At 36.1% G+C, this 12,205-nt stretch overlaps 1 protein-coding gene across 1 annotated transcript in view; it reads left to right on the top strand.

Annotated features, from left to right (window-relative positions):
• The window catches only part of LOC126249332 (Down syndrome cell adhesion molecule-like protein Dscam2), a 562,422-nt gene that overhangs the window by 447,398 nt on the left and 102,819 nt on the right, over window positions 1-12,205 (top strand). Inside the window, exons 17-19 of the mRNA XM_049950988.1 lie at window positions 5,297-5,449; window positions 5,533-5,688; window positions 5,826-6,125. Of these exons, the coding sequence (XP_049806945.1) occupies window positions 5,297-5,449; window positions 5,533-5,688; window positions 5,826-6,125 (609 nt within the window). The remainder of the gene's footprint in view (window positions 1-5,296; window positions 5,450-5,532; window positions 5,689-5,825; window positions 6,126-12,205) is intronic.

The raw sequence follows: 12,205 nt of genomic DNA, 5'->3' as shown, positions 1-12,205 counted from the left end.
ATTCCCGGCGGGGTCAGGGATTTTCTCTGCCTCGTGATGGCTGGGTGTTGTGTGCTGTCCTTAGGTTAGTTAGGTTTAAGTAGTTCTAAGTTCTAGGGGACTTATGACCACAGCAGTTGAGTCCCATAGTGCTCAGAGCCATTTGAACAATTTCTTAGAGTTGTCCATTCCTCTTCGAGTGAAGTGCCTATTGTAGTATTTGTTTTTACCTCAAAGAAATTCAGATGCAGCTCATCATTCACCAGTACTTCAGTATCCCACTTCATTCCACATTGATTCTTCCAGACTGTTCTCTTAAACTCTTTATCTTTTTAACTCTTCATCAATTCTCTTAAACTCTTTATTATTCCTAAGTTGTGAATTGAGGCTATACTGTCTCCTTTGTATGCCTTACAATCCCTTATCTGATTCTGGAATCTCTATCTGACTAAGATGTAATCCAACTGGAATCTTCCCATAGCTCCAGGCCTTTTCCAAGTGAAGAGTCCACGGGAAAAAGGAGATAAGTCAGTTCTTCTTAATTTTTCAGGAAAGAAGATTTTAACACCAATCCTTCTGTACCAAATGCCATTTTTAGCAAATTCTCTTGAAATTTATCTTTAGCGTAGCCTTACTTATAGTTGTTAGATACCTCTACAAGGTTTTTGTGTAAAGGTACTGTAACATCCAAAAGAAAATATTATATTCAATAACTTCAATTTTTTGTAGGGAAAAAGGGGGTAAGTCATTATCAAAGGGGGAATGACAGTAAATCTTGCTAATTCTTTAACTGTGCCAAACCTAGTGCAGTTAGAACTAACAATGCAACAAATGAATGTGCAGAAATTTATTAGTTATGAAAAAACCATTAATGTCATAAGACAGAAAATTATAGACAATAATTAATTCTTTACAAACAGAACAAAACTTTGTAGGCCCAAACAATTTCTTTGTAAACTATGTTCATTCATTGTGTATTCATTTCCTCTCTGGGTCTTCTTCTTAGCACTTGCACTTATTGGTTTTGGAAAAATAGTGTCATCTCGATGACAGTTTCTCATTACACTTTTGTCCTTTTTCCAGTTTTGGCAGCTGGGAAAAAAACTTGCCTAGCCTCTTCTCCACAAAATATCTTTAACTGCTGTAGCTCTGCATACTTTCATAAGTAATAGGTTGTGCACCTACAACAAAAACACATTCTTGTAGGTTTTGTACAAAGCAAATGTAGTGGTAGTTGTTTACAAAATTTAAAATAAAAACTGTTTTAAGTAAGTAATACAAAAAATTATATGATAATACAAATAAGGATGAAACCGAAAAGACTCTCCCTTGTATGTATAATCAGGTAAAAGGAACTCTTCTTGAGGCTGAGGTTGTTCTGTTGGAACCATAAGTGGCTTGTTGATAATGTGGCAATCCCAATGGCCATGGAATGTACTTCTGTATTCCAAGAATCAGGGATGCTCTTCTGCAGTCACTAATTCTCTTATTGGTCTAGAAAGAAATGGGCATTTCTTGAAATATAACTGACTGAGGCGTGTAGACCAATCTCTCACAAACTCCCTGTCTACTTCAACAACATGAAGAGGTGTGGATTTTGCTCTTGTACTCTCTATTTCCTCTATCCAGTCTTTAGGCATTCATTTATTTTATTTTATTTATTTTTTCTGCCCATGTTATGATCACATTTGAAATATGAGTGGCCACAGATTGAAAAAGTTATTTTCACATGCTCAAGTCTCTTGACATGATGAATGATGTAATGCAGCAGGCAGAAAGTAGTCCAATTCCTGTTCTGCCCCCCACAAGATTCTGAAAATACATCTAATTTTCTAACAGAGGTATCAAGAATTGTCATTGCAAAATAAAACAAAAAGGAAGAGACCTTGTTAGATCATTTGTAGGCTACTGTTTCATCATACATGAAGAAATATGATTCATCTGTTGACAATATATGAATATTAAACATGCACAAAGTTAACTGTCTCTTGTAGTACATGTCGTTAGTTGTGATGTTAGGCATAGGTAAGTTCTTCTGTAAATCCATAGGAATAGTTTCACATTCTTTTGATGCCCTGCTGTTTGCTTTAGAACTTCTTTTACAAATATAAAACATATCAGATTTTAATAAGTGAAGTTTTTTCACATTGACAGTTAATTGATTTTTTTTTCTGCACTCACCCTTTCTGAGATATTTTCCAGGTACGATTTCAAAGCATGTTCAACAGCTTGAATTTTGGCAGCATGCCTATCACAGTAACTACAAGTTTCCATTCTAGGGTACCCGAAACTGACATTAAATTCTGTATTGAAAACAAGTCTGTATTTTTCATACAACACAGGTTGAGTAGGGTATAATTTCTTAAATAACTCATACACCTTACTGATGTTTAGACCTGGTGGGAGATACTCTTTCCTAGAGGTTTTCAAGCTGTAATGGCTTTGTTCACCTTTAAATGAACTAATGGGTTGGTGAACTGCGTCAAGTGTCTCTGATGTCACATGATGTTTCCGATTAGAGTATTGGCCTTGACCATCCTAAGGACTCACACCTTTTTTCAGATGACGTTGTGTTACTTCTATTTTTTTAAATATTCCATGAAAAGATGTAAAGGCTTTAGAACAAACATTTACTTCAGTGACAGAATTCTCCCTCTTCACTCTTACACGATATGAATAACTGTTGTCACAAAATTTAGCTTCATTTCCTGGTTACCTAGGTCTCCTTTGCAATATACTATTTACATTAATTAGGCCTGCAAAGTAAGCATTCCGTTCATTCACAGTCATTTTGTTATAATTAGATATAATATATCCATGTTCTGCATCAGTGGTACTCTGAAAACGTTTACAGTCTGGCCCTAATTCATGGGTGGATGATAAAAGTTTTTTTATCATGTTGGAAAGTTGACCTGTTTTCTATGTTGAATGTGACAGTTAGCTGAAGGTGATACTTTCCTCATCTTCATTTTCCATGCTCACTTCCACAGTTCGGTTAAAATGTAAAACAAACTAACGAATTCACAAAACGCACAAAGCACTACCTTAACCTCTCCAACAACACATACTCAACACCTGATAATCATAGACAATGGAATGTAAGCAACAGTTGTGATCATTGCTGACAACTGACTAACCTCATTTTTTTGTAGTTTGACATTGACTTACCTCCTTTTTCCCGTGGGTGCTATATTTTTAAACCGCTTGAACTTTGACACTATCCCCCTACTTTCCATGAAACAAAAACTGATAAAAGCAGCTTGTTGAAAGCCTTCTGAAACTGCAATAAGCTAATTTCTTACCCCTTTTTCCTGTGGACCCTTCAAATATAAAAAATTTAATTAACTTAAAGTATCCATTCCTTGTTCCTCTGGTACAGACACACTTGCCATTCCACAACTAGTCTATCTGTCTTATCTCCATCCCTTTGTAGTATAGTGTGTTTCCATTTTTATTTATTTATTTATTTGTCCATATAAATCCCTTTTTCAGTACATATATTGTACACAGGATATTGGACAGAAAACCTTTTTTAGCTATTGGTTTTTCAAATGTCAAACATACATGATTTAAATTTTTATGACAAATTGGATCTATAGAGTTAATAATTACAAATTTCTGAAATACTGTATATTTATAACTTATTTCTACAATTAAAGATACAAATTTCATTTTTTCTTGCATAAGATACTGTGACATTGAATAGTAGCAGTTTTTCAGAAGGTAGGCTGTCACATACTTTTTAAAGCTTTGTAGTTCAGGAAGAGATTTTATATGTCTTGGTAATCTGTTGTAAAGTTTTGTTCCAGCATGATATACACCTTTTTGGCATAATGTTGTGTTACAATGATTAACATGTATGTCACTGTCTGACCTGGTACTGTAATCATGGACACTTTTCTTTTGAGGAAAAAGGTTTTCTTTTCTCAGTATGCTTTTTTTGACATGCATGACTACCTCCAGTATATAAATGCATAGAAGGGGTAGGATCTTTAGATCTTTAAAGAAGGGTTTGCATGGTTTTCTGCTGCTCACTCGTTTCGTTATTCTTATAATAGCCCTTTGTTTCCTGAAAACTGTTATGGCCTGGTATACATTTCCCCAGAAAATGATACTGTACTTCAGTATTGAATGTACACGAGCAAATTATACAGCCCTAACTGTTTCTACACTAGTATTGTTGCAGTTAATTCTTACTACATAGCTCATTTTTGCTAGTTTTGAATTTAGGGATGTGATGTGAGTGCTCCATTTAAGATTCTCCTGGATGTGAATCCCAAGAAATTTAGTTTCATTGACAGCACTAATGTTTTGGTTATCTATACATATTACAGGTTGTGCCGGATTTTTATTTTGATCAGTGTAGAAATTCATGAGTATGGTTTTTTGGGGATTAACTATTAGCCTGTTTCTGGTAAACCATTCAGACACTCTTTTTGTAATATTTTTTGCAAATGCAGTAAGATTTTCTTCTTCATTCCCTTCAATCAATAGACTGGTGTCATCTGCAAACAGTACTGGTACAGAATCCCTAACGTATGATGGGAAATCATTAATGTAGACCAAAAAAAGAAAGGGACCTAAAATGGAGTCCTGTGGAACACCTTGGTTTAGTCCACATGATTCTGAAAGGTGTACTTGGAGGTCATTTCCTTCTGTGTACTTAATTTCAGTTACCTGATAGCAATATTCCAAATATGGTCCAATCCACTGATTTGGCACACCTCTTACACCATACTATTCAAGCTTCCTCAGGAGTATAAAATGATCAATCACATCAAAAGCTTTTGCTAGGTCCAAGAATAAACCTGAGATACTTCTGTGGTTGTCCACTGCATTTAAGACATGGTTTATCACACTGAAAGTGACTGTTTCAATAGATCACTTTGGTCTGAAGCCATGTTGACATCCAGAAATATTATTCTTGTCGAAGAATGTAATTAGTTTTGAAAGGAACACTTTTTCAATAATTTTCGAAAACCCCTCTTTATTTCCAGGAAAAGTTATGTGCACACCTGAAGATCAGTTATTGGGTCATTCTTATTGAGATCTTATTGTCTATTGACCATGCCAAAAATTTAATGTTGTTTCATGACAAAAACTGTTTTATTTATTGGTACACAATTTAAATGTAAATTATGCTTTTTGTGAAATTTTATCATTATATTTTTGCAATTTTTTTTATGTAGCCATGGATGCCTTAAATCATTTGTACATTACCGTATTATTTCCTTGGTTATACATGGAAATTTATGTGAGTCTATAACTCCCTTCTTGTCTTCATTTCTTGATCTTCTTTCTTTTTTCATTTGTGTAGTTCCAGAGGCTGCTCCCAGAGATGTTCGGTGTACAGCACTGTCTTCAGAATCACTCCAAGTCAGCTGGCAACCTCCGCCAGAATCATTGGTACATGGTGTAATCCAAGGGTACAGACTTATTTATGAACCAGTGTCACCCTCTCAACAGCAAGGTAATTTTATGTGATATAATGGTTATAAACTTGTGAACTTTGATCACTGCTGTGTTCTATCAAAGGATATCTTTCTTTTACAGACATAGATGAAACAAGGACTAAAATGACACCAACACTTACTACAGTTTTGCATGGTCTTTTCAAATTCACAAACTACAGTGTTCAGATACTAGCCTTTACTCGTGTTGGTGATGGTGTAAAATCACCAAAAGTGTTCTGTATGACAAAGGAAGATGGTAAGCTTTGTAATATATGTGACTAGCTTCGATATAACCTTTCCTAATGTTTATTAATTGGTCCATTTTTAAAAATGAGTTTGGTTATTTGCAGTCACTATTTATAGGTCACACTCCTTCTATTAAAATGGTTTTAGTTCCAGGTGCACCAGCTGGAATTAAAGCACTACTACAAGCACCAGATACAGCAGTGGTTACTTGGTTACCTCCAACTCACCCAAATGGTATTATAGTGAAGTATGTCATTTACATACGTATTGTAGATAATGGGCATCAAGTAGATGCTCGCTCAGCCCTTCATCTGTCAATGTCAGATTTACGGTTTACTCTTCCTGGAGTTAAAAGACGATTGAGATATGAGTTCTGGGTTACTGCTTTTACCAAAATTGGAGAAGGTCAGAGTACACCAGTGGCATCAGTGACACCAGAGTCAAAAGGTAATCTATATGCAATTTCAGTAAACTTCATCAAAGCTGCATAAGTGTGTTACAATTTTTTATGTTCTCACATGAAATAAAATGTATGAAATTATTTTATCCCTGCATATATAAGATTTGAGAACCTCTTTTGTTACAAATAATGTTTAAACCTCATTCTTTACAAGTAGACTGTGTTATTCGCACATAGTGAAGGCAATAGCATGCATGTTTTTTAATGAGGAAGAGCACTTAGTGATGTGGATCAAATCAAGATACCCATTAACACATTACCACTATTTGAAATGCCTATGAAAAAACTTCAGATTATTTGGTTGCATTAGTCAAATGCTATTAATTTTTCTATATACTTAACCAGTTACATTAGTATGGCAATAGCAGGATAACAGTTATTATGTACTGTACAAATGGAAGTTTATTTTAATGAAAATGCTACTAATGATGATTTTCAAAGCCACATTACACCACAGCTTATAATATTGCTGTGCGGTGTAAATCATCTGCCTTGGTAAAATGGTTATAACCTTTAGCCGGTGACATACAGATTGCCACATAGGCATCCCACAATGGCAATGGAGTCAAGTAGGGCACTCAATTCCCCCCCCCCCTCCCCCCCACCCGCCCCCCTCCCTTTTTCTCTGGAATCTGGATGGAGTACAGAAGATTTTTTTGTATACTGAATGGATAGCCATCAACTCCTTACGATGTGACAAGTATCCTCTGTGACCAGTAGAATTCAGTTCCTGCAGCATTTCACATCTTGAAACTGATGTTCGTATCAAACATGGCAGTTTTAGCATTTTGCCTCTCCCCTAGATAAATCTCTGTTGATATCTGTGAGTAACAGTTGGGTTCCTATCTCCTGCAGTTGTTTAACATTTGTAATTTTGGGATGGTTCTGGGATTTATTTAACTGTGGAATGTAGGATTTTACTACAAAATTATATGTATGTACAAATAAAAGCAATATCTGATAAGGAAGCAGTTCAGTTCTGTGTGAATTTTTGTGTATGCTTTCAGTTTGAAGTGTTGATTGTTGCTGACAAATCTATCATAGCTATTTGTGGATCCTATGTGATGTAGCTTGTTGCAGGTGCTAGCTGTCTCAGACATCAATGTTTTCATGGACAGCAATATGAAAACAAACAGTACATTTCTCCTACACTCCAAATCATCTAGGTGCCAATGGATTTGATTTAATTAGCACAGGAAGACACTGTTGCCCTCACTAAAACTGATTTTATTGTGCATTTTCACCCCCTGTGATTCTAGTAAAACTAACTGGCACTCATAAAGAGTTGAAGGAGATGCTTTACTAATTCCTTCTTCAACATGATTTTTTCAGAATTTAATCATCCAAATATACTGTGTCTTTTGCCCACCAGTGTTTCACATTGGAAGATTAGGTGTGGTTTGGTCTCATCCTCCTCACCACATAGTTTACACTTAGAGGTCCTTCCTGTATACCCATAGTATATAGGTGTTTCTTAAAGTTTTCATGGTCAGTCATATGTCTTACCATCACTTTATTCTGTCTCCTATTCAAGTACAGGATTACATAACTTCTCTCAGAACATGCCTTCAGCATTATTAACTTGCCACAGTTTTGTTTTCAGGTAATAGTCCAATATTCTGTGTGCTACCTTCTGATCAAGTTACATAATTTTGATTTTCATATTGCATTAATGATGGCTAGAATAGATCCCACACCACAAAATGGAGTCATAGCACCTGTCCTGGCCAGCCTATTAGCTTGTCCATTGCCATGAATTTCTGAGTGATCAGGGACCCACAGCAGGTTTACCCTCTTGCATTTCACTAGCCTCACAATGGCTTCATGGCATTCTGCATCTCTCTTTGATCTTGTTGGAGGGGCTGATAGAGATTTCAGAGCCACCTGGCTTTCTGAATAACTGTGGATGCCATGATCCTTGTAGCACCTAAACAAGTACTCCTCTGTGTACACTCTGATAGCAGATATTTCCATATGGAATACAGTGGGCAGCTTCTCTAGAGAGATTGCTCTCTCTAGTATAGTCTGTACCCTATATATCCTGAATCGTTTTGGGGTTCATTCTTCCACTGCTCCCTCCATCCAACGGTTACACTGAAAGGTTTATTGAAGAAGCTAGAAGTTATTGTATGCTCAGCCAGTATTTCCCTGACCATTCACATATTTACCGCACTCACTATACTGGTGTGTGAGATACCGGGTATCCTAAAGGTATTTAGTTATTTTCAGTTTTTAATCTGAGTACCCCTACCTCCATTGAAACCCAAAGGTATAATGGCAACATGACCAGAATTATCTCCACCCCAGCAGTGGTTGTGCTGCTTATTCTGCCTGTTATGGCTAAGCAGGCTGGTCTCTGCACCTTGCCAGTCTCCTGAGCAGCCACCTTCTGTTTTACTTCATTCCACCCTGCTGTAGCCCCACAAATTATCATAGCTCGTACTACAGTGTAGTGTATTCACTATACCCCAGTTTTTACTACAGGCCCTTCTACTATTCATGAGAGTGTCTTTTGCCTTAGAATGTATATTCTTTATGTGAGAGTTCCATGATAGTTTCACATCCAGGGCTACCCCATTCAGATTCAGATTACCATGTAAGAGCTGACTTTAACTATTTAAATGAGGATTCTACTTTCTGGGGGTTGGTATGTTGAATTAAGTAACATAAATAATGTTATAATCTCAGTTTATAGAATCCAAAGGAAAGACACAACAGAGCATTTCCTATGTAAATTTTGTTTTTACGAAAACACCTCAGTAAAAAGAAATAGAAAAAAATGTATATAACTGCTGCCGATTTCAAGATCAGTGTGAAAATGGTGAAGCATTAAAATTCATTAACTTAATAAAAAAATATAGTTTCAAATTAATTTTTTTGGAATCAGTGAGAGAAAATGCACAGTCACATACATGTATTGACAAAATTTTAATGAATTATTAATGAATTGTGTTTTTAAAGATGTACAGAAATTTTGTTTGAAATTATGAGTTTCTGATCATTCAGCATCATTCATTGAGCAGCCAGATCACAATCATGACAGGCTGAATGAGATAGAATGGCACATTGAGCAAAATACAAGGTGTACAACTTTGCTTCGGCCATTTGTCGATAGGTGGTGACAACGGTAAGTAGTGGTCGAAAGAAACTGATCGCAGATCTCAGGCAGTTAGCTTGGACGTCAGTCAACATAACCTCATTCAGACATTAGTCAATTTGTGTCTTCATCATAAAGTTGTTCTTGATTGAAAATGTCACTTTATGAGCCTAATTCTCATCATTTGCGGGAGGTGTTACTGTTTTGTTTCAGTATGAAGAAAACAGCGGCTGAGTCTCATTGAATGCTCTCAGGTATGAATGGTAAGGACAGTATTGGTGAAAGAACGTGTTGTGAGTGGTTTCAACGCCTCAAGAATGGTGATTTTAGCGTCATAGACTGGCATAATGGTGGAAGAGAGAATGTTTTCAAAGATGCAGAATTGGAGACATTGCTGAGTGAAGACTCACATCAAACTCATCAACAATTGGCACAATTAGTGGGAGTGACACAGCAAGCCATTTCAAAACAACTCAACGCTATGGGCACATTTCAGAAAGAAGGAACTTGGGTCCCGTGTGAGCTGAAACCAAGAGACATTGAACGGCGTTTGTGTGTCTGTGAACAGTTGCTTCAGAGGCAAAAATGGAAGGGATTTCTGCATCACATTGTGACCGGGGATGAAAAATTGGTTCATTATGATAACCCTAAATGCAAAAAATCATGGGGATATCCCGGCCATGCTTCCACGTCGACAGCCTAACCAAATATTCACGGCTCCAAGATCATGCTCTGCATTTGGTGGAACCAGCTCGGTGTCATGTACTATGAGGTGTTAAAACCAAGTGAAACAATTGCAGGTGCTTATTATTGAATGCAATTAATACATTTGAGCAGAGCATTAAAAGACAAAAAGCTGCAATACAATGAGAGGCACAATAAAGTGATTTTGCAGCAGGACAATGCTTGAACCCATGTTGCAAAAGAGGTCAAAACATACTTGGAAACATTGAAATGGGAAGTCCTACCCCACCCGCCATATTGTCCAGACATTGCACCCTCTGACTATCACCTGTTTAGATCAATGGCGCATGGCCTGGTTGACCAACACTTGCAATCTCATGAAGAAGTCATAAATTGGATCGATTCATGGATCACTTCAAAAGATGAACAATTTTTTCAATGCGGGATTTGTACACTGCCCAAAAGATGGCAGGAAGTAGGGGCGAGCTATGGAAAATACTTTGAATGATACATGTGTAACCATTTTTTTTCATTAAAGCTTCAAATGTTGGGGAAAAAATGGTGGAAGCAAAGTTGTACGACGTGTAATTCAAACAGTGCAAATTTTTAAGCATTCTTATGCAATTTTGTAAATGTTTTCAGTGAAACATTTCCAACTAAAACTTCTTTTATTAAAATGACAGAAAAATTGAAATCTATCTCTGAAGGTATAGAAATCTCTACTGCTAAGAAGAGAGAGCTACATAGTGAACCAAGATATAATAAAACTACTGATTTGTTGAATGTGCTAGATGCTATAAAATTACATTTAAGAAAGTCAGTAAGGCAGCAAAGCAAATGGCAAAAAGTAGTTTTATTAACTGCAGTGTGGTCAGTTGTGAAATCTGAATTAGGTACTGGGGCCCCTAGTCATAGAATTTGTGCAAACAAGCTTGATGATGAGGTTATTGTAACAGCTCAGTTCTAAGAATGCTTCAATGCATTCTTCATTAATGTAGCAAAGTGAGATGTCAGTGTTGCATATTATGACAATAAAGTATGTCCAATCAGAGTAGATCAAATGTCCGAATGCATCACAAATTTTAAACAGTGTCAGCACTGAAAGTAGAAAATACTATATTAACACTGAAAAACGAAAAATTCTGCAGGCTGGGACTGGATGCACACAAAAGTTCTTAAATTTGTGTATAAAATAATAGGACTCCCATTATCTATAATAATAATCTAATCTTTTGAACCAATATGTTTTCCAGAGGTGCTGAACTATGCAGAAGTGGAACTGCTGTTCAGAAAAGGATCAAGAAAGAGTATTGGAAATTATCATCCCAATTTTTTCTTCCAATTCTGTCAAAAGTATTCCAAAAACCTCTTGCTATCCATATTCAAAATTTTACTGAAAAGTATGAGGTTATTTTGAAAAATCAATTTAGCCTCATGTGTCAAAAAATCTCTATAGATGCAATTAACAAGTTAGTTGACAAGATTAGCACATCATTAGGCAACAAAAATAAAGTTTCGGAGGTCTTTTGTGGCTTCACAATAGCCTTTGGCACATTAAATTAAGCACTTCGCACACATAAACTTGACAGCTTTGGAACTGGGGGTACTGTTGTACCTTCGCTTATGTCATACTTGTACAATGGGAAACAAAGAATGATTGTCTCTACAAATGTAACAAATTATTCTTTCGGAATTGAAGACAGTAACACAAGGTGTCCCTCAAGGTTCTATCCTAGGGCCTATTTTGTTTCTATTCTGAGAGGGAGAGAGTGTGTGTGTGTGTGTGTGTGAAATCTTATGGGACTTAATTTATATTCTGCATTAATGACCTATCAATCAATATAAATACCCCATAACTTTTATTTTCAAATGACATATCTGTATTAATTGAGGACCATGAGCCAGAAACTATCCGTGTCTGCATCATGAATATAATATATCATTTAGAAACATGATTTCACCTCAATGTATTAACCATGAATACCCCAAAAACCCATGTGATCCAGCTGATAACAAATGGTGAACAACCCAGGAAATTAAAATAAACCATAAAAATCAAAATCTAGAAAAAGTGGATTCTGTGAAATTATTAGGATTAAACCTTGACAAAAATTTAAATTGGAACAAATATGTGGAATTTCAAGTAAACAAACTATGTGGCTTTACATTTGCAAAGGATCACTGAAGCAGAGTATCATGTAGCTTTCTTTCAGTGATGCAATTGTTAGCTAAAGCCTCTGATATGAACACAAGGAAAATTGCATATCATAGCTACTTCCAGTTAAT

The sequence above is a fragment of the Schistocerca nitens genome, chromosome 3 (assembly GCF_023898315.1).
Source record: "Schistocerca nitens isolate TAMUIC-IGC-003100 chromosome 3, iqSchNite1.1, whole genome shotgun sequence".
NCBI classification, from domain to species: Eukaryota; Metazoa; Arthropoda; class Insecta; order Orthoptera; family Acrididae; genus Schistocerca; species Schistocerca nitens.
This window is presented reverse-complemented; position numbering and strand designations above follow the sequence as displayed.